This window comes from Balaenoptera borealis (genome assembly GCF_965194805.1).
Source record: "Balaenoptera borealis genome assembly, chromosome: 20".
NCBI classification, from domain to species: Eukaryota; Metazoa; Chordata; class Mammalia; order Artiodactyla; family Balaenopteridae; genus Balaenoptera; species Balaenoptera borealis.
In genome coordinates, this window is record NC_138879.1 from 60,047,068 (window position 1) to 60,067,565 (window position 20,498).

Here is a 20,498-nt window from a genome sequence, read left to right on the forward strand (position 1 = left end):
GCTGTACTGCATAACCTGATCCAGAAAAGTGTATCTTTGTGTGTGTGTGTGACTATTTTTACGTAAGGAAAAGAGGGAGAGTCTCAGGGGGAGAATTTTTTTTTTTAATTTATTCTTTATTCCTTTTTTTTTTAAATTAATTAACTAATTAATTAATTTTTGGCTGTGTTGGGTCTTAGTTTCTGTGCGAGGGCTTTCTCTAGTTGTGGCGAGCGGGGGCCACTCTTCATTGCGGTGCGCGGGCCTCTCACTATCAGGGCCTCTCTTGTTGCAGAGCACAGGCTCCAGACGCGCAGGCTCAGTAGTTGTGGCGCACGGGCCTAGTTGCTCCGCGGCATGTGGGATCTTCCCGGACCAGGGCTCGAACCCGTGTCCCCTGCATTGGCAGGCAGATTCTCAACCACTGCGTCACCAGGGAAGCCCCGAGCACTGATCTTTGATGCAAAAAGATTACAACTCGCTGAAGGCTCAGATGATGGTTAGCATTTTTTAGCAATAAAGTATTTTTAAATTAAGGTATGTACAATGTTTTTTAACACATAATGCTATTGCACATGTAACAGACTACAGTATAGTGTAAACATAAAATTTTATATGCAGTTGGAAACCAAAAATCCATGTGACTCACTTTACTGTGATATTGGCTTTGGCAGAGGTGTGGAACCCAACACACTATCTCCAAGGCATGTCTGTGTGTGAAACCCTTTCAATTCAAACACAACTTTAGGTTCTGTATCCCTGACTCATCAGTTACTCCAGGTTATATGTAACTCTCAGCACTGCCCCATTTGCACACCTTGTAGTGTTTGTAAATTCTGTAAAATGTCACCTTTTAACACATACCAATCCAGCCTCTCGGCTGGGTACAATTCTGTTAATGAATTACTGAGTTCTCTGAATAAAAGGCAGTAAACAACCTCAAAATACATTCACTGGTATTTTAAAGGGCAAATGTGAAGATGAACAACAAGCGGCCGCCTCAGCACCGGGCTGGGATTCCCCAGTCCTGGACGGCTTCTGCTAAGAAATGTGATGGTAGTCACAGACTGGGACTGGAAAAAAGGGAGGAAAATAAACCATCACTTAATACATGGAGTCAGCAGACAATCTTTTAAACTATCAGTTCACAGGATAAAAAATAAGAGACACAGTGGGAACGGCTGAGATAGAATCCAGAACACCTGGGATTCGACGGGGCTGGGACCCCTGGGTGCGGCTCTGTGGAGCAGTCGTGAGCTCCCACCTACCTCTTAGCCGAGGCTGGAGACTTGGCCACGATCACTGCATTTCTGTAATCCGGGATCTGTGACAGAGGAGAGGGTGGGGATTACTGCCATGTCTCCACAAGGCTATTCACACCAATACCCGGTAATTGATAAAAATGAACATTCCAACAGACTCAAAAACGTCATCTGGTCACTTCAAAGTTTTCCAAAAAGACAGAAAGTTCAAAGTAAATTTCCTCTTTAGAAGATGAAGAAACGCCTACCTAGGAATAAAAAAAATTATTATCAAGGCATGACTCTCATAGACCTATTTTAAGAAAAAAGTAGGGTTAATCAGTAATTAGCTCATATCTATGTGGCAGCAAAGATGTTTTTATAAAGTCAACAGAAAGGCCTCTCATGAATCCCAGTTACATGTAATTTCACAGGGCAAGGATGATATTCATCGAACCTGAATTCAAGGCACCTGTTGAATTCCAAATAAGTGCGGTCCAAACAAATAACTACTTAATGTGTCTCTGTCACAGCATAATGAAGAAACCAATTTGTTAAAGGAATCAGCCCGCCTAGTACTGTTTCATAAAGATATTAAGAGCCCTTAAGAAAATAAGCAAAACATCAGTCTACTTTGGAGTCCTTTACTTTAAACATTTGAAGTGATCTGCACTAGGATAATTACAGTTGAAGATACACCCATTACCAACTTCTGAGTTTAGAAGACAGAACTACTTTTAAGCTGAGCAGTAGTTTGTTGTTTCTGATTTCATCTTGACAATATATTCAAATTATGTTCTTAAAATCTAATCATTTCATTAAATTACACTATTTCATTCAAATATATCACCACTGATTTCTCACAATTATGCTAGATCAATGAATTTTAATATAAGCGCTTAATAACATCTAGCACCTTGTACAATACCTAGCACATGGGAAGCACTAAATAATCAATACTTAGTAAACAAAAAACTTACTAGTTTGAACAAGGCTCTATTATAGATATATCCACATGGATAAGAAATCTCTACATCTGATCCATCTATACACATAAAAAGCCTAACTTATCCAACATTATCAGGGAGTAAGGTAGCAAAAAATATTTTCATTTAGGCGTTTTCCTTATTTCTGCTGGAAGTCTTTCTAAACTGCTTTATGCACTTCTTTGCCTCATCAAACATCACCAGACAGCACCAAACCCAGCTAAGAGCAAAATAACAAATGAAGAAACAGTTAATAGAGCAAAGAAAAGGAAACTTTAAAAGAAAGGACTCTTTAATAAAAACAGGTCTATTTTCTCCTCAGGAGTCAAAACAGGAAATCATACACATAAAGAAAGAACAAGTTGTTATGAAAATGAACCAAAAAGAAATCTAGACGGTGGAAGTTATTATGGTCCAAATAAGAAACTCAGCTGGCTGAAGGGCAGGAGGGACACAGCTGAAAAAAAACCGTGGGTGAGATTAAGCCATGGAATTTTCCCACCAGGCAGCATGTAAGAATGCAAAACTTGAAAAAAAAAAAAAAAAAAAGTTAAACAATATACAGACTAGATCCAAGATTTTCAACTTCTAACAGTTCCCAAAGAAAGGAATGAAAAAATAGAAGGGATGAGATACTCAAACTATAGCAAACAAAATTCATAGAGAATGAAAGGGACCCACTGAGCATCTAGTGAGGTGAATGAAAAAAGATCCACCTGGACACACTGTGCTGAAATTTCAAAACCACAGCAAAAAGATAAAACACTGTTTTACATGGGGAATTCTGTCCAAGTGTAAATGAATACAGCCCCTTCAGACAATTGCAATTTTTGTAATATCTATTAAAATATGAAAAATGTAGATACTTTTCAATTAAGCAATTCCACTTCCTAATATAGCTCAGAAAAACACTTGCGTAAGTACTCAGAAGGGCAGGTACAAGAATTTTCAATGCAACATGACTTAAATATATTTTGAAAATAAAATATTTCACTTAAAAGAGTGAAAAATTAAAACAACCTAATATCCAAGCAAGAGGGAAATGGTTGAAAAAACTGTGGCTCATTTAAACTTGTGCTTTAAACATCGAAACAGGTAGCTATTTAAATTTAAATTAATTAAGCTTAAATAAAATGAAGGATTCCATTCTCCAGTCACAGCAGGCACATTTCAAGGACTCAACAGGTACCTGTGGCTGCCATTCTGACAGCAGATAGAACACTCACACCATCGTAGAATGATGATGATACACTATGTAGCAATCATGAAGGAAGAAGTAATCCTATACAGCTGAACACGGGAAGACCTCCAGGCACCAGCACAGGAAAGGAAAGAAAGTTACAGAACAACACAAACAATCTATCAATGTGTTTTTTTGTGTGTTTTGGTTTTTTTCCAAAAAGCCCCCACAAATCAATTTCTGTAACTAGGTGTATAGAAATGGGAGGTAAATCGGAGGCAAAGGTCTGAGAGGATTCAGGACACTACGCAGGCTGGTAACCAGGGTGAGCCCTGCCGAGGGCCTGGGCCCAGGCTGGTGGTCCAGGGAAGCTGATCGTTTCATCACTTCTGTCAGAATTTCCCTAACTGCCACTGTAAATGTAAGTTTTCATTTTTCACATTTTAGAAGATTACTCTTATTAGTCTTATCAAGTGGAGGGGAAAACACACCACATGTCACGCAAGTCTGACTTCCAAACCCTGTAGTAATTTCCCCGGAACCATTAAGGGAAAACATCACCAGGGCCACTGTGGGACCACAGAGAATCAAATTGCCTGACACCCACACCCCTTTCTTTGCTACACCCCTGCCTGTGTCCCTGGTTTTCCATTTCTTGCCAGATCTCATTTCTCTGACAGTGAGAGTGAACTGGCATAAACACACTAAGAAGAACACAGGGGGGAATAAAGCAACCCAAGAATCAGAAACAGGATCACTTTATAAGTTCCTATTTTAAAAACTGATGGGATGGGATCTCTCGATACACCACAAAAATACACTTGGTAGCCTCCCCTCTTCATAATTTCCTTAAAACACCCTGGTGCAGACCAGCGATTACTAGTACTATCACTATAGTAGGTAGTCATTTTTCTAAAAACAAGCACTATACTTAATCAATACCCAAACCTCTTCTGGGCTATATTTTATTATGTCTACAGCTTGGATGTCTTACACTCAGTGCTGCCTTACAGCCGCTGTCAGCCCAACAGCAGCTGCACTGTGTGCTTTCACCCCTTCGCGTGCATGAAGGTGGCCACGGTGTTCCTATGTCCTCCATTCACATGAATCACAGGCACTGTTGGTTCTCTCCGGGCTGGGCTTAACTGCCATTTAAAATGTTGCCAGAAAGAGCTCACTATGATTCAGCATTAAAATGACAAGTTACCATGCATGCAGAAAGACAGGAAGAGGGCAGCACGATGTGAATTTCATATTCATGAATCAAAGGGTCACCACTGGAGGAATGACCACAATTCCATGTTTTCTTGCAAGGCAACAATCAAATGCTTTCTGGGACCTACGAAAGGAAGGCTCCCTGCCAGGAGGTGAAGCCGCGGAAGGACTAAATCTGAAAAGGATGCTTAGCACACGCGCAGCAACACGGCCAAGGCTGGAGAACGGTTTCCAGGCGACGAGCATCCATTAGCTGAACGCCCACTTTGGGCAGAAAGTGCTCAAATTCCCCTGACAACCCAAGAAAAACAGAGGGTGAGCTGTCACATAGGATGACATCAGTGTCAAAGCTTGCAGAACAGAGCCACTGGGTGACACGAAGGCAATGCGGCACGGCAGGACTGGCAGTGCTTCCTTCTTTCTTGATGACGTGAATAACATCAACCCTAACTGACGGCAACGTAGATTCAGTAAAACATGGTGAATCTACCCGCTGCCTGAGAGACTCTAATGCATGCAAACAAAAGGCACAAAGCAAGTACATACACTATAAAAAAGTACACAGTGAGCTCCCATGCAGTATTTCATTTTCTATTGGCTGTTTTAATTTATCTCTATGAATGAAGAACAGAGAATTTAAAGCTAAAACATCTGAGGTTACCACTGTTAGCTCACCAGCAGAAACAAGGACCCCACTTCCCTAATCTGCTCAACCATGAGCAGTGTAAGAGGGTTCAGGTCCGACTTCTTTTCAACAATGAAACCTAAGACGGGATTCTTCAAGTGGCAGGCAGCCTTGCACCGAGGCAGACGCCTACACGGAGGGCAATGACCTTGGCCTGACCTCTGGATCAGCGCCAAGGGTGCTGTGGTCTTGACTCACCAGGCCCGCAGGGGCCTCTCAAGAGGCGCTCTTGCCACGTACGCCTCTAGATGTCAGCGCACAGCACCCGTGGTGTCTTGGGAGGAAACGTCCCCCAGACCAAAAGATGAGCACTAGCCTATCAAAGTGTACACCGACTGCTCTATTTCTTCCAAAACTAGAGGCGTCATTGAGACGGCTCTTCCCGGGACCATGTTCTGTGAACCCCAGCCTTGCCCTCACGCTCCTCCCCCTGCCTGGACCCCTTTCCTCCTGTGAGGACAGGAGCCGCGCTCTCGCACCCTTTCTCTCTCAACTGGGAATCATATTCAGGTAAATTACATTCATATTGGTTTTTGAATGTGTTAGAGTTTGTATGTTTCTTGTGCATAACTTTAAAAAAACAAGTAGAATATTTTCTAGTGTTCCCTTTCAAAAATACTTCGATCCATTTTCACTACTGAGGGCCTATGTTAGTTTCTGGAGGACGGGGAAGGCCTGTACTCTTGACAGAAAGAAACTGCTCAGAAATCTACAAACTGCTCTCTTTTAAATACTGTTAAAAGAGTTCTCTGGAAAAGTTATTAAAGAGACAAATAATTCACGTGAGGAAAAGAGTTCCTAAAAAAGCAAAATAGCTAAGTGCATTATAAGTTAACATTTAAAAAGGCTTCTTAAATAATGAGTCACAAAAGTGCTATTATATCCAAGAATAACAAATGTAACTATATTAAAATTACATGTCTGATTTGTCCCAGGAACACGAGTGATTCAAAATAAGAAAAATCAATCACTGTAATATATCACATTAATAAAATGAAGGAAAAGAATCCACATGATCATCTCAAATGATGCAGAAAAAGCATCTGACAAATCCAACACCCTTTCATGATAAAAACACTCAGAAAACTAGGAATAGAATAGAAGGGAACTTCCTCAACATAATAAAAGGCATTAATGAAAAACCTACAGCTCACATCAGACTTGACAGTGAAAGGCTGAAAGCTTTCCACCTAGGAGCAGGAACAAGACACAGATGCCCACATTCAACACTGCTACTCAACACCGTACTGGAAGCTCTGGCCACAGCTATCAGACAAGAAAAACAGGCACCCAAGTTAGAAACGAAGAGGTCAAACTGTGTCCATTCACAGATGATATGATCTTACATGTAGAAAACCCTAGAGAATCCACATACAACACAAAACACTATTAGAGCTAATAAATGAGTTCAGCAAAGGTGCAGGATCAACACACAAATGTCAGTTTCGTTTCTATTCACCAGCAGTGAACAGTCCAAAAGGAACAACTCCATTTACAATAGAGCCAAAAAATAAAATACCTGGGAATAAATTTAACCAAGGAAATTGAGAGAGAAATGAAACAAGATTCAGGATAGTGGTTCCCTTGGGCGGAAGGAGGCAGGGGGAAGGGACACAAAAGGACCACATGTGTGGACGTAAGTTATTATGATGATGCTAGTTTTCTTGTTGGGTGGTAGGATCACAGATGCCGACGACTACAGATGGATGGACAGAGATAAGGCAGGTAGAGGGACACGTAAAAGAGGCCCAGGACCACCCATGGACCAATGATGACAGTGAGTTATTTGTCACAATCACGACTAGGTGATTCTAGGTACCTGAGATCCAAAAGAAAAAAAAAGCAATTTTAACAGCCTAGCAAAAGAAATAAATTGCAGATTAAGAATTTAAAAATACACCAAATTCAGTGCTTTGTGACCACCTAGAGGGGTGGGATAGGGAGGGTGGAAGGGAGACGCAAGAGGGAGGAGATATGGGGATGTATGTATACGTATAGCTGATTCACTTTGTTGTAAGGCGGAAACTAGCACACCATTGTAAAGCGATTATACTACAATAAAGATGTTACAAAAAAAAAACAATGGTGTGTTAGTTTCAGGTGTACGGCAGGGTGATTCAGTTATGCATATACATGTATCTATTCTTTTTCAAATTCTTTAATTGGGAGCTTGGGATTGACATATACACGCTACTGTATTTAAACTAGATAACCAACAAGGACCTACTGTATAGCACAGGGCACTCTGCTCAGTATTCTGTAATAACCTAAATGGGAAAAGAATTTCAGACTGAAAAAAAAAAAATACACTGAATTACATTTATAAAGTAAACAGTACTTTAAGCAGAACACATCAAGTTTTAATCCTTCATGGACAGCCCAAGGAAATGGAAAGGCATCTTTCAGCCTTAAACAGAATGTTAAAAAGTTTGAGCTAGCTCACCTCTTCTTGAATATACTGTAATAAGAAGGGAGATGCTCTTAAATTATCAACAGGAATATTGAAGAAGCCCTGAATTTCCTTCTGGTGTAAATCCATAGTAATAAGATGAGTCAGACCTTTGAAAATAAAGCAGACACAAACACACAAATAGTTTCATAACCAGTTGCACTGTATGAATAAGTACTGCATAAAACAAGACACCATATACAATAAATTACTATTAAAAATTGCTGTCATCAAAAACGCAGTGTCTTTATTTCTCAGATTTTTTTTTAGTACAATGAGATTATGAGATAAAAGAAAATATAAATATTGGTCTCTGCCCCGGGTCCCAGCACGGAGCTCCTAAGACCCTTGCCGTCCCTGCAGTGCTGAGCGCACCAGCAGCATCTCCTATTCTAATATCTGGTCTTTGACCCCGCCTCTGACACAGAGCTCCTGACGCCTTATGAATTCCTTAGTTACAAGACCACCAGGAGTATCTTTGGTTCTAATGAGGCGACCCAGCATGGGCTCCTGATGGGGGCCGGTCACCACGATTTTCAGGCTCCCCACCCCCACTCTCCAGAGAAGGGGGACGGGCTGGAAATGGAGCTAATGAATGATCGTGCCCTTGTGAGGACGCCTCCATAAAGTCCAAACAGCGCGGGCTTCGGGGAGCTTCCAGGCGGGTGAACACGGGCACAAGCCCCTCCCTATACCCTGCCCCACGCACCGCTTCCACCCGGATGTCCACCTGGATCCTTTATCATGCCGTTTTATAATAAACCGGTGAACAGTAAGAGACAGTGTTCCCGAGTTCTGTGAGGAGTTCTAGCAAATTAATCGAACCCAAGAGGAGGTTGTGGGAACCTCTGATTTATAGCCAACTGGTCAGCACAGGTGACAACCTGGACTTGCAGTGAGCGTCTGGGGTGGGGGGGGTCAGGAGAGCAGGCACGTGGGACTGAGCCTTAACCCGTGGGACCTGACGCCATCTCCAGGTACACAGTGTCAGAGTGAAATTGCATAACACCCAGCTGGTGCCCTGGAGAACTGCAAGGTGTAGGGAACACGCCTACACATTTGGTGACAGAGGTGAAGTGTTCCCTGAGAGGAGGAAAGGAAACTCAGAGGAGGTGGGGAACTGGGTTTCCCTCCTCAGAAGGGAAAGATTGGGTGGCTTTTCTTACACAGAGATGCATGCTTTTCACATCAATTTAAAGTCTTAAAACAGCCAAGATCATAGCAATGAAGAAATGTCTCTGATAATTCTATGAGAGTGGATTTCATCTCCCCGAAGTTTTGTCAATAGGCATGACAAAGCCATATTAAGACAAATATTTGTCTTAATATATTAAGACAAACTGCACAGGCCTGTCTGTAATTCGAAAAAATGAAGAATCTTCATCCCATTGGCTCCTTAAAGGATATTTGAAATGGAAATATATATATATATATATATATATATATATATTTATATAAACATACATATAATTCAACTGGAAAAATTTTTTAAAGCAAAACTTGCCCAAATGAACAGGGAAGTGAGCCTGGTGGCCCCCCAGGAGCAAGCCTAGGAGGGAAGGGCAGGCCTGCTCCCTCCAGCAGAGTTCTCAACTGGGTATGCTCTTCAGGTTGTTGGGGTTCAGGTTTGTTCATTTTTTGTTTTGGTTTTGCCTTCTTTGAAATGCTACAGTAGAAAATTTATTCTGCAGTAAGTGTCTGTGTTAAAATGTAGTGATATGGGGACTTTTTATTCTTTTCTCTCTGTGCAAACGCTCTGTGATATGTGCCTTCTATAATCATACACACATACACAGGCACACCCGTGCACGTGGGCGCAGACGCACACACACAGACACACACAGACACACACAGACACACACACACACACAGAGTAACAACTCTGAAGATTACTTAGAAACAAGGAGGAGACACTTAGGATGTTACCTAAAAATGCACAACACAAAATAATATGTATGGTCTGCAAAGTATGCCAGTGTGTACTGGGAAAGGGAAGAGATGAAAATAAAAATAGTTGCTGTGTTATTAGAGTTGTTGATTCCAAATGCCTTCTTCCCCGTTAAAAACAACCTAAATATGATTGTAACTTGTCATTTCAATATTAATTTTTTAAACAAAGAATTTAGGAAAAAATAAGTTGTTCTCACCAGCTTTGTGTTTAGGAAGTTGGGAGCAGGAGAGAACTCTGAGCGCTGCTGTCTCATTACAAATTAGCATCTTAAAGCTGTATCACTATTTCTACTCTGTTCAACATTCTAATTTAGTTAAGACAATGCCTTACAATTTCTCAGGTAAAACTAAAACTCCCAGACCCCCAGTAAACCATCAAGTAGCTGCCTTTCTTACCAGCTTTGCACATCATGGAAGCTAGCAGTTTGGAAACGATGGAGCCTCTCTTTCTCATCTTGCACTGTTTGCTGTAAGGAAAGTAGGGGACCACGCCGATGATGCTTCTGGCACAGGAGGTCTTACACGCATACACCATGATAAGGAGCTCCATGATGGTGGTGTTCACATCCCTGGAACCCAAGGACAGAAACCAGCAAGGAGAAACATCACATACACGATAACGCCTCTCGGCTCCAACTAAGCGTTAGCCATGTGCCACGCCCGCCTCGACCGAGACAGGCTCTAGACACAAAAAAGAAACCACATCCCTCTCTTCTAGGGCCTCCATCAGTCGCCCCCATGCTGCCTCTCAGCCGATGACCCTACTTCCTTTTCCACTGAGAAAAGCACTGTCAGAAAAGAGCCCGGGGCCCCCACCGCCACATGCGCGCGCAGCCCCCAGGTCTGCCTGCCCCGAGCCATCAGCCAGAGATGAACTTTCCACACCAAAGTCACTCTAAAATAAGCCCTCCCGTGACGCAGGGATCCCATCCCCCCCTGCCCACTGAAGCAGGGCTCCGGCTATCCCCCCAGCCACCCCATCAATGTGTCACTCTCCCCGGCTCATACCCGTGGGCCATTTCTCCCGTTAACAGCAGCTCAGGCCACTTTCCCCACTGCCCCATTTCTTGGCTCCCCTGTGCAGCACATCTCAAGACGGTCGTCCACACTTGCTTCCAACTCATCTCTCTCATCCTCTCCCACACACGCTCCGATCCAGGTCACCGATGACCTCCACGTGGCCAAGGCCAACGCTGGGTTCTCACTCCCCCTCTCTCCGTCCTCGCCCTGACACACTCCATCACTCCCCCACCGCTCCCCTCCCGCCCCGCTTCGTTTCCTCTGCTGGTGCCTCTCCTCCCCGGCTTCCTGCCCTGACACCTGATCATTTGTCCTCTTCTCCCCTCTCCTACCTCATCCCTCGCTCGGGCTTCTCCTCCAATTTCAGAGCTTTGTAAATGCTGGAGACTCAAATTTATAGCTCCAGCCCAGGCTTCTCAAGTCCAGACTAACAAATTCACCTGCTTCTTGACAATGCCACTAGAAAGTCTGTTAAGACATCTCAAAACATACCCCAAACTGAAGTGCTCTTTGACCGGCAAAGCCTGCCTCGCCATAAACCTCTGCCATCTCAGTCGATAGCAGCTCTGCTCCTCCAGTTTACTCAGGACGAAACCCCCAGAGGCGCCCTTAACTGCTCTCCCGTCCAGAGTGACAGCAACTCACCACTCCACTGCTGCCCCGGGGCCGAGCCTCGACCCCCCACAGTGACAGTGACAGTGACAGCCTGCCCCCGCCCCCGGCAGTCCCTCTGCAGCCCCCGCTCTGCACAGCGTCCAGCTGGAGCTTCAAGTCAAAGGCAGATCGTGCACTCTGCTCAGGAGCCAGCGACGGTTTCGCGTTCTGCCCACGGCAGACGCCCAAGGCCCTACAATGGCTCCCGAGGCCCCTTCAGGGTCTGCCCCCACCCCCGCTCTGCGCTCCACTCCTCCTCCGTGCCCTCCCCTCACGCCAGGCCTCACGCCCACCTGAGGGCCTTCGCTTCAGGGCTCCCTGCCCCTGCCTGGAGTGCCCTCGTCGCCGGCTGGCACCTTCTTCCAGTTTTTGTCAGATATCACCTCCCCAGCCTGCCCTCTCTCCATCCTTCACCACCGTCACGTCCGGCTCCTTGCCATGCTGTTTTGGTTTTTACCCACAGCGGTCATCATCTTCTGACAAACTAGATAATCTACTTATTCATTATGTTGCCTGCATGTCCTAGAATATAGGCTCCATGAGGACAAGGATCTGTGATCTATTTTAATCCTTCACGCATCTCACACACCTGTAACAGCGGCTGGCACATAACAGACATTCAATAAATGTTTGTGAATGAGCAACTGCGTGAAAGAGTGAGGGAAACACGGAACATTTGCGTGAGTAGGTTCCCTGTTGATACCTGACAACAAGCCTGACATAGGAAGAGTTAAGGGAGCCTTTCAGAAAGCATTCTGTGAGAGGGGTAAGAGCAGGGGAACCAACAGCGGGTGTGAAGTTACACCACGTTCCCAAACTATACTCCCAGGAACACCATCTTTCTGTGAGCTGGTACAAGGCTTTCCGTCACTAAATTCAAGTAATAACTTGTCTGAATTACAGGAAAAGTTAAGTTAATGGACAGAATTTAAAAATTTTCTTATTCTTTTAGTGCCTACCACCAGTCTACACTAAGGCAAGGTAGAAGGTGTATCTGTCAACACCAAATCTCAGTGTTAACTGTTTCTTGAAGACCACAATATCTAAGCTTTCTGCAACCCGGACAAGACAAGCCTACGGCACATTCTGGAGCACTCCAAAATGAGGCACGTGGAGAAAATTAAGGGAATGGTTTTGGCTAGAGGAATAAGAAACTGACAAGAGGCAGGGCAGAATGAAAAGAGTATTGAAATGCCCAAAAATACATGTAAAGGAATGAGTGAATGAAGGAATGGAAAGAAATGAAAGGTATAAAAGTACTGCAAACACCCGGGAGCCAGAAGGACGTCAGCTGTTCTGTGCTCTGCACTTTCCCCTCCTTGATGAGGGCTGGGCAGGGAGAGCGCTCTACCAGCCTGGCGTCTGGCCCGGGAAAGAGAGCGGCAGCAGGGGCAGCACCAGCTCTCGTCCCCACAGCCCAGCCCTGCCGAGGGTCCTAAGCGGAGGCAAGACATGAAGCCAGGGCCCCGCCGCAAAGGCCCCGCCGCAAAGGCCCCGCACACTTGCGCTCCAGGACGATGGGAGGCAGTGACAGGTCCCCTTCGGCTCCTCCTCCCAGAAGAGTCAGATGGCTTCGAGATTTCATCCCCATGAACCAAAGACCAGGACAGAGATGTTCAAAATTTAGGTGAAAGTACATGTGTTCCAAGTCTAAATTCTCCCCAAATTTGGCTCTTCTTCCCTTTCTTTGGTATTTATTTTACATATAACCACAAATTTAGCTTGCAGCAATTTCTGGAATCTCTAGGCTAAAAAATGTTGCACTACACAAACCGATTTCTAGACATTATTAAAAATTGTACTGAGTTAAAAATTTCATCTATAGAGGCCTTCAGGGACACCTGTGGACAGAGTGGCATTTGATCAAAGAGCAGTGCAGACACCCTCACTGCACTGAATCTTCTATCCCCAGCGTACACATTTGTGACCTCAACAATTTCCAGAACACACGGCTATCAAATGTCACAGGAGACAGGAATGCACATGCCTTCAACACACCGTCTATCTTCTCAGCTCCTTTAATTTATGCAACAGGACAGTACGTTTAAATTATCTGCAGGAAAAGCTTTAAGAACCCCAAGTAAGCAAATACCTCTCCTCCCACCTGTTTTCTTTTTTGGAACTAGAAGAGCTTCCCTACAAATTTTATGAAATTCTGGCTACTGAGAGCAAATGTAATGGGCTCTCTTATCGTTAAGTGCCTCCACCCCAAAACCTGGTTATTCCCACCCTTGAGAACACTGAAAGAACACAAAAAAGTCAGCAGCTATGTCAGAAAAATTAGCAGAGTAAGATCATGCCAATTTTAAAACAATCGTAACTCTCCCTGTCTAGGCAACTCTTATTATTCTAAACATTCATGCCCAAACAGAGGCCCGGAAAGCAACATTTCTGTTGGATAAGTTACTCACTTTGAAACAGTTTGGATGATGAAAACATCTTTCCCCCTCACAGACTCTTGAATTTGTACTCTTGTTTCTGGCAGGAAAAGGGGAAAAGAGAAGAAGGGTGAACAAGGCACATAACTTTAAAAAATACACACAAAAAACCCTGCAGCATTCCCCAATGTTGTAAAATATGGAAACTGGACCTGTTTCAAAACTCACTAGGTTTTCAGTTCTATGAAGGATAACGAACATAGTTCGATTAATCACACCTTTTAAACATGTTAAGTTATACGACATGCTTAAGAAGGAATCACACTTGTCACTTAAAACAAGTAAATCGCCCCTCCTCACTTCCTGTACATAAACAGCGAGTGCTGGGCTGCTCTGAGCCCCGTATCCTTACAGGAAATGACAGACTCCTTCATTCAACCAGCAACAATTAAGAACCTGTTAGGCACAAATGTTAGAATAACATTGTGAAAGTAAAGATAAATAAGGCCCAGTATCCCTACTCTCAAAAAACTTGTGATCAGCCACAGGGAAACAATTAGGCAAATCCAGAGTGGGAAATTCCACAAGACAAACTCTTCAAAAAGTCAATGCTGTGGGAAAAAAAAAGAGAAGGTGAAGGGACTGCCCTAGTCTAGAAGAGAATAAAGAGATATAAAAAACACATCACTTGAACCAAGAATCCTGGTTTAAAAAACAAACAAAAGGGACTTCCCTGGTGGCTCAGTGGTTAAGAATCCGCCTGCCAATGCAGGGGACATGGGTTCGAGCCCTGGTCCGGGAAGTTCCCACATGCCGTGGAGCAACTAAGCCCGTGAGCCACAACTACTGAGCCTGCACTCTAGAGACCGCAAGCCACAACTACTGAGCCCACGTGCCACAACTACTGAGCCTGTGCTTCTAGAGCCTGCAAGCCACAACTACTGAGCCCATGTGCCACAACTACTGAGCCTGTGCTTCTAGAGCCTGCAAGCCACAACTACTGAGCCCACGTGCCTAGAGTCTGTGCTCCGCAACAAGAGGAGCCACCGCAATGAGAAGCCCACGCACCGCAACAAAGACCCAACGCAGCCAAAAATAAAAAATAAATAAATAAATTTATAAAAACAAAAACAAAAACAAAAACCAGCTAGGACAACTAGGAAAATTAGAATGTACATTAGCTATTAGATGATAGAGAATTATCATTAATCTCTTTAATGTGACAATGGTAGCGTATCTACATGGGAGAAAGTCCTCCTTAGGAGACACATGGTCAAGTATTCAGGGGTTAAGTGTCAATGTCTGCAACTCAGTTCCAAATGGTCCCACAAACACACATTCATACAGCAAAGTGTTACCTGCTGAATCCAGGTGGCACTCATTCATATGGGTACTCATGGCACTACTCTTTCACATTTGTTACAGGTTTGAACATTTTCATTAGAAATGTTGGAAAAAATAGAGTACATGTTTACAAAAGAGTGTGGTACCATGGAAAGAAAACGAGCTTGAGAGACAGGGAGGTTGAGCTTTGAATCCCGACTCTGTTCCCTCTGGGGCCTCGTTCCTAACGTCACCCCTGAACTCGGTTCCTCAGTACCTGGTAACAGTAAGGATTCTACAGACGTTAGTTCCCTCCTTCCTTCCCCTCGTGCATGAACCGGGGGGGGGCGGGCGGGCAGGCTCCTCCTGAGTCTCCCGCCACCAGCCTCCCTCAGCCCCGCTTCTACACTAGACAAAGGACTGCATCCAATTCCCTTTAGCAGCAAAATCTTCTCCCAACTCCCTGCCTATTTCCCTCAATTATACTTGTTTCCCACTGAAGCCACATGGGGGATCTTGGGAGATAGGGAAGAGGAGGCAGTAATGGAGAAATAAATAGGGGAAGAGCAAATTTGTGCCTTTTCATCCAAGCGTCTTGTAAGTTCTCTAATATTTAAGTATTTGACAAAATCCTGCAGTGGAAAAGGAGAGGGAACCAGTATTTACTGAGTGCCTACTATGTGCCAAAAACTGTGTTAGGCACACAAATTATCCCACTTAATCCTCAGAACAGCCCAAATTATTTGCAGTTTAGACAGCTAAAATAACTTGCCAAGGAGAAGTTGTCTGACTCTCACACCTATGCAGGTCATCTGTCACTCCTGCTAGAATGATTTCAAACATCCGCCATTTCTACACAAAGTACAAAAGCTAAATAACACGTGATTTTCACAACCTGAGGTGTTTATGCAACATCATAAATCAGTTAGCAAAAAGCACTTCCTGACATGACATCACGGAGTCTAGCCCAAGGCAGTGCAGGCTGGGGTAGAGAACACCCACCACCCGATACCGTGGCTACACAGGGCACACGCACCCGCCTAAGGGGACGGATTCAACCAAGCGCTGAGCTAATGCTTCCTTCAGCTGGACAGCTTGTTCACGCACCCACGCAGTTGTTATCGGATGGCGTCTAAGGACTAGACTTTAAGCCCCAGAATTCCCTGTCGAGCTGGTGTTAGTGGGAGCGGGGACACCGCGCTCGCCCACCTTGCCTGCCTGTCTTCCTGCTGGCAGAACTAACTGGATACTGAGGCTGACCGTTTCAGCTATGGCGGGTGAGGGACTGGGCCAGCACGGCGTGTACCACAAAAAGGCCACCGTCACAAAAACACAGGATCACTCACCTCTGTCAGGCTCCTGGTAAACTTGCACTTTGCCCATCTCCACCCCCAGCCGCCTAGGGAAGAGAAAGAGGGAAAACGCTGAAAAAGTAATAGAACAGATGCAACATCTTTACTATTAAGGCGGATTTAGAAATTGATAAAAATAAAACAAATTTTTAAAAATAGAGGTATTCCTATTACGAGATTTAAAGTGGACGTAGAATTGTCACCTAATCCATCACATCCCCACCCTATGCCAACCCAAGGCGGCCTCTCGACCCTGTCCTGGGCTCCCTGCCCTCCAGCCACATTCCTGCTGTTTCCTCTGCCTGGAGGGCTCTGCCCCAGACCTTCACTTGGTGCCTATTCAGGTTTCTCAATTCACATTCCATCCCCAGGGTTTAAAGGCACGTGAGCACTAAGGCAGAACAACCTGCCCTTGTCTCTCGGTTCTCCCCGCAGCGTTTACCGCCATCTGAAGTGATCTTGTTTGTTTGTTTTGCTAACTTGCTTCTTGCCTGGCCCCTCTACTAAAGAAGGGTTCTGACTGGCTTGTTCACTGTTACTCCCCAGTATCTAGATCAAGGTCTGGTACACAGCAGGGGCTCAATATTTATTTAATAAATAACTAAAATTATACTGAACCGTAATCTATAAACTATCTTCATATAGCATATACCCTTCATTGTTCTTTATACTCAAATAATTCTATACATATGTAGCACCTAACACAATCTCTGGCACTCAGGAGTCACTCAATAAATGTCTGCTGAATGAATGTGTAGGAGTGACAACAGTTTACAAGAAGGTGAGCCTTTAATACACAGATGATAAGCAGATTAACTATAAAATATCTGCTTTCAAATTTAACAATCAGTGCCAATCCATTTATCAAATGTAAAACACCACATCATGAGTACAGATTTTAATACTATGATTATACTCACTCAGCGATTTTCTTTGAAAGCTCCATACATGATGAATTAGAATTTGCCGAAAACAACACCAGACCCCCTTTGGTTATGTTCATCTTGGCTTCTGATTCAGGTGGCGCCACACAAAACATCAAAACCTTCTTGGTTTTCCAATTCTCAGAGCCTGGAAAGATATAAAATATATTAAGAACTGTCATATGATATGAAATACACCTGAAAATTTTTTAATAGCAAATGACTTAAGCTGAAGGAAATTAGTTTTTACCATGATGGAGTCTTTTATATTAAACATGTTTATAGACAAATAGAAAGTCTATTTGAGTTTTAGGGTTCCAAATTTATGGAAAGATGCTATCATATGACTCAATTATTTTCATGACCACTGGGAATAAATGATAAACTTACAAGAAAGGTGGAGCTGAAGAGCTCAGTGTTTTACTGTTTGCTGCTTAAAGTCAATTACGACAACCTCCTTTAAGTCTCTGACAACAAAATTCCTCCTGGATTGACACACAGAAAAATGGCAAAGCCATTAGCAAGGACAAGGACTGACTGATCCTTAAACAATGAATAAAAAACCCGTCCATGCCCAGCTTTCCCTGTAATGCCTGTTCACCATGAAACCTCCCCCTGGCCTTGCAGCTGCCCCAGGTCCTGTCTAAGCCTGACCTTGTCATCTGCATTTTTTCTCAACTGGAACACAAGGTTGACCAGGTAACCATAACCTTGAAGGAAAGTGACTCAGCCATGCAACTGACCAGCAGCAGGGCACAGACAGAAAGAGCCTGGCCTAGAGGTCATCAGAACCCTCCATGCTCTCCTCCTCCTCCCACTCTCTGAGCCGAGTGTCCTTATGGAGAAAGGCAGGCATGGCTTAGACGCAGGAGCAACAATCCACTAGGCCTTCGGGGACGGAGGCGCCTTCCCAGCAAGCCCACTGCATTTCCCCAGTCATATGTTTACGTGGGTGGCTCTGGGAAGGCTGGTGGATGGGAGCAAAAGGCTGAAGCCAATTATCTTATTTGTTATTCTGAACTTTTAATTACACAAGTAATAAACAAATACATTCTCCTGTAAAAAAAAAACTGAAACATCAGAGTTTAGGCTGATGTCACTAGCTCCCATCCCAGGCTCCTTCCCACCCAGGTCCTTGGACCTGACAGTTCTTATTATTAGTTTGAAAGAGACACCATCAGGCTATTACACGTTCACACATGTGATCCCCATAAAAAAATACATATAAAAATTCATTTCTAACATAAAAAGGGATCATCGTACAAATCAACCTATAATCTGCTTTTTTAAAGAGCAATGTATTTTAAGATCCCAGGTAGAAAGTATAGACCCATCATGTCCTTTTTAACTGGTGCCAGTGTTCCCTGGTGCAGGCACGCCACACTTAGCAGGTCACCAACCCCAAGAGGCCTCCTTATGCATGTGTGTGTCTCTCTCTGCAGTAACTGCCAGTGGGGGCCAGTGGGTCATAGGGTGGGTCACTCATGGTCTCCCACGCAGGCGAGGAGAGCACATTTCCTCTTCAGAGGCATCCCTCAATGGGAAACACAGGCCATCCCAATGCACTTGACCTAAAGCCTATGAATTACAAACAGAAATGTATGAACAGCTGGCCAAAGCCCTAAGGAGACCAAGAAGGACCACTGGTGTGTACCGTGGAAAGTGGCTTTGGAGCAGGGATCGGCAAAGTACAGCCCACGGGCCGAAACAGGTTATTTCCGTAAATAAAACTGTATTGGAACACAGCCATGCTCACTGTCTACAAGTTGTCTGTGGATGCAGTGGTAGAGTTAAGCATGGGCTGCAAAGCCTAAAATATTACCTGGCCCTCTACAGACAAAGTGTGCCGAGCCAGCTTTACAGCATAGCGTGGGGCAGGGTGACTGGTGCAAATGAAAGAAATAACATTTAACCATCAACACTCAGAATCGGAGGAGATCCTAGGTGTCTTCCAACACCACCTCTCAACTCTTCTATGCCTGTGTTTAGGAACAGAGTCTGGAAAAGGAAACCACAACAAAAATAAAACTCATTCTCCTGTAGTTATGAATACAGGCTTTGGAGTCAAACCCAGGTTTGCATCTTAGCTCCTAGTTCCCCTTAACTCACTGTGAGGCCTCGCATAAATTAAGTCACTCTCAGCTTCCACCCCCTCATCCATGCAACTGCGAATACTGACCGTACAGGGTCACTGTAAGATTAGTTCCTGTACCGCACTTAACACAGTGCCCCACATACAGGATACGCTTGGTGAATGGAAGCTCTGATGAGTCAACTTGTTAATATTTCGGTTATCTACCGAACGAGTACATAATATGCATGGGATGGCCACCTTTTTACATCCCCTAACCTTCAAATAAGAAGCTTCTTAAAGGACAGCAGTGTTCTTGAGAGGACGTGGAACACTGAGAATCAAACTATCTGAGGGGAAGGAAGAGATCTTGGAAGTAACTCAGTCCATCTCTAGGACTCCTACCAAGGAGCCACTCCAGATACCTGAACAGCCCCGGGCCTGATGCCCACATCCTGAGGGTCCAGCCATTCCAAATTCTTCCTTAGAACACGCAGATCCCTCTCCCAGCAGCCTCCCCCTCCTGGGCCTTGTCCTTTCTTTGAAGATTTACGGGAAACCCCCAATTCCTTCTCCCCAGGGCAGTCCTCGACCTATCTCAAGATGGCTCTCTTGCCTCTGTGTATTCTCTTTTCCTGGAACCTTTCATTAATGGTCATGGTTTAAATGTCCTTCATCACTGACTATGGTCTCTAGGGTTTCAGTCTCCAGATACCAGGTTTCAGTAATGGAAACCTAACCTAAGACCTCAAAATGGCACAGGCTGGGAGTCCCTTTGGGAACAGTTATCAGTATAGACATGTTCTGTGACTACCCATCTCACAAGTCGGTCAAACAATAAAACTAGTTGCTAGTTTTAGTTCTCAGGCCATTGCTAGTTTTAGTTCTCCTTTTCCTATTGGAAGTTCAAGTTGTACTCTTTACCAAGCTTTAAGAGTTTTAAAGATTATCCTCGTAAACAAGATAATCACCAGGATGGGAATGGAAGAAGGCTCATTAGTACAAGACTATAGTGCTAAATGGAGGGTAAAGAGAACATCCCCATTTCCCCCCATAAACTACAGGTGCTTTTACATTTATCCTAAATTCACT

General features: G+C 44.1%; 1 protein-coding gene across 7 annotated transcripts in view; it reads right to left on the reverse strand.

Moving 5' to 3' along the window:
• Window positions 1-20,498, reverse strand: part of PRPSAP2 (phosphoribosyl pyrophosphate synthetase associated protein 2) — a 38,918-nt gene that overhangs the window by 16,437 nt on the left and 1,983 nt on the right. For 5 of the 7 annotated variants that reach the window (XR_014238797.1, XM_082374146.1, XM_082374150.1 and 2 more), the window contains exons 2-8: window positions 17,726-17,820; window positions 17,333-17,483; window positions 16,407-16,459; window positions 13,771-13,837; window positions 10,082-10,254; window positions 7,730-7,845; window positions 1,248-1,303 (exon numbers count right to left, since the gene is read on the reverse strand). Coding sequence is in view for 6 of the 7 variants with exons in the window: in XM_082374146.1 (XP_082230272.1) it covers window positions 1,248-1,303; window positions 7,730-7,845; window positions 10,082-10,254; window positions 13,771-13,837; window positions 16,407-16,459; window positions 17,333-17,451 (584 nt within the window). In the remaining variant the exon portion in view is untranslated. The remainder of the gene's footprint in view (window positions 1-1,247; window positions 1,304-7,729; window positions 7,846-10,081; window positions 10,255-13,770; window positions 13,838-16,406; window positions 16,460-17,332; window positions 17,484-17,725; window positions 17,821-20,498) is intronic. The other 2 variants (XM_082374147.1, XM_082374148.1) reach the window with 1 other exon arrangement.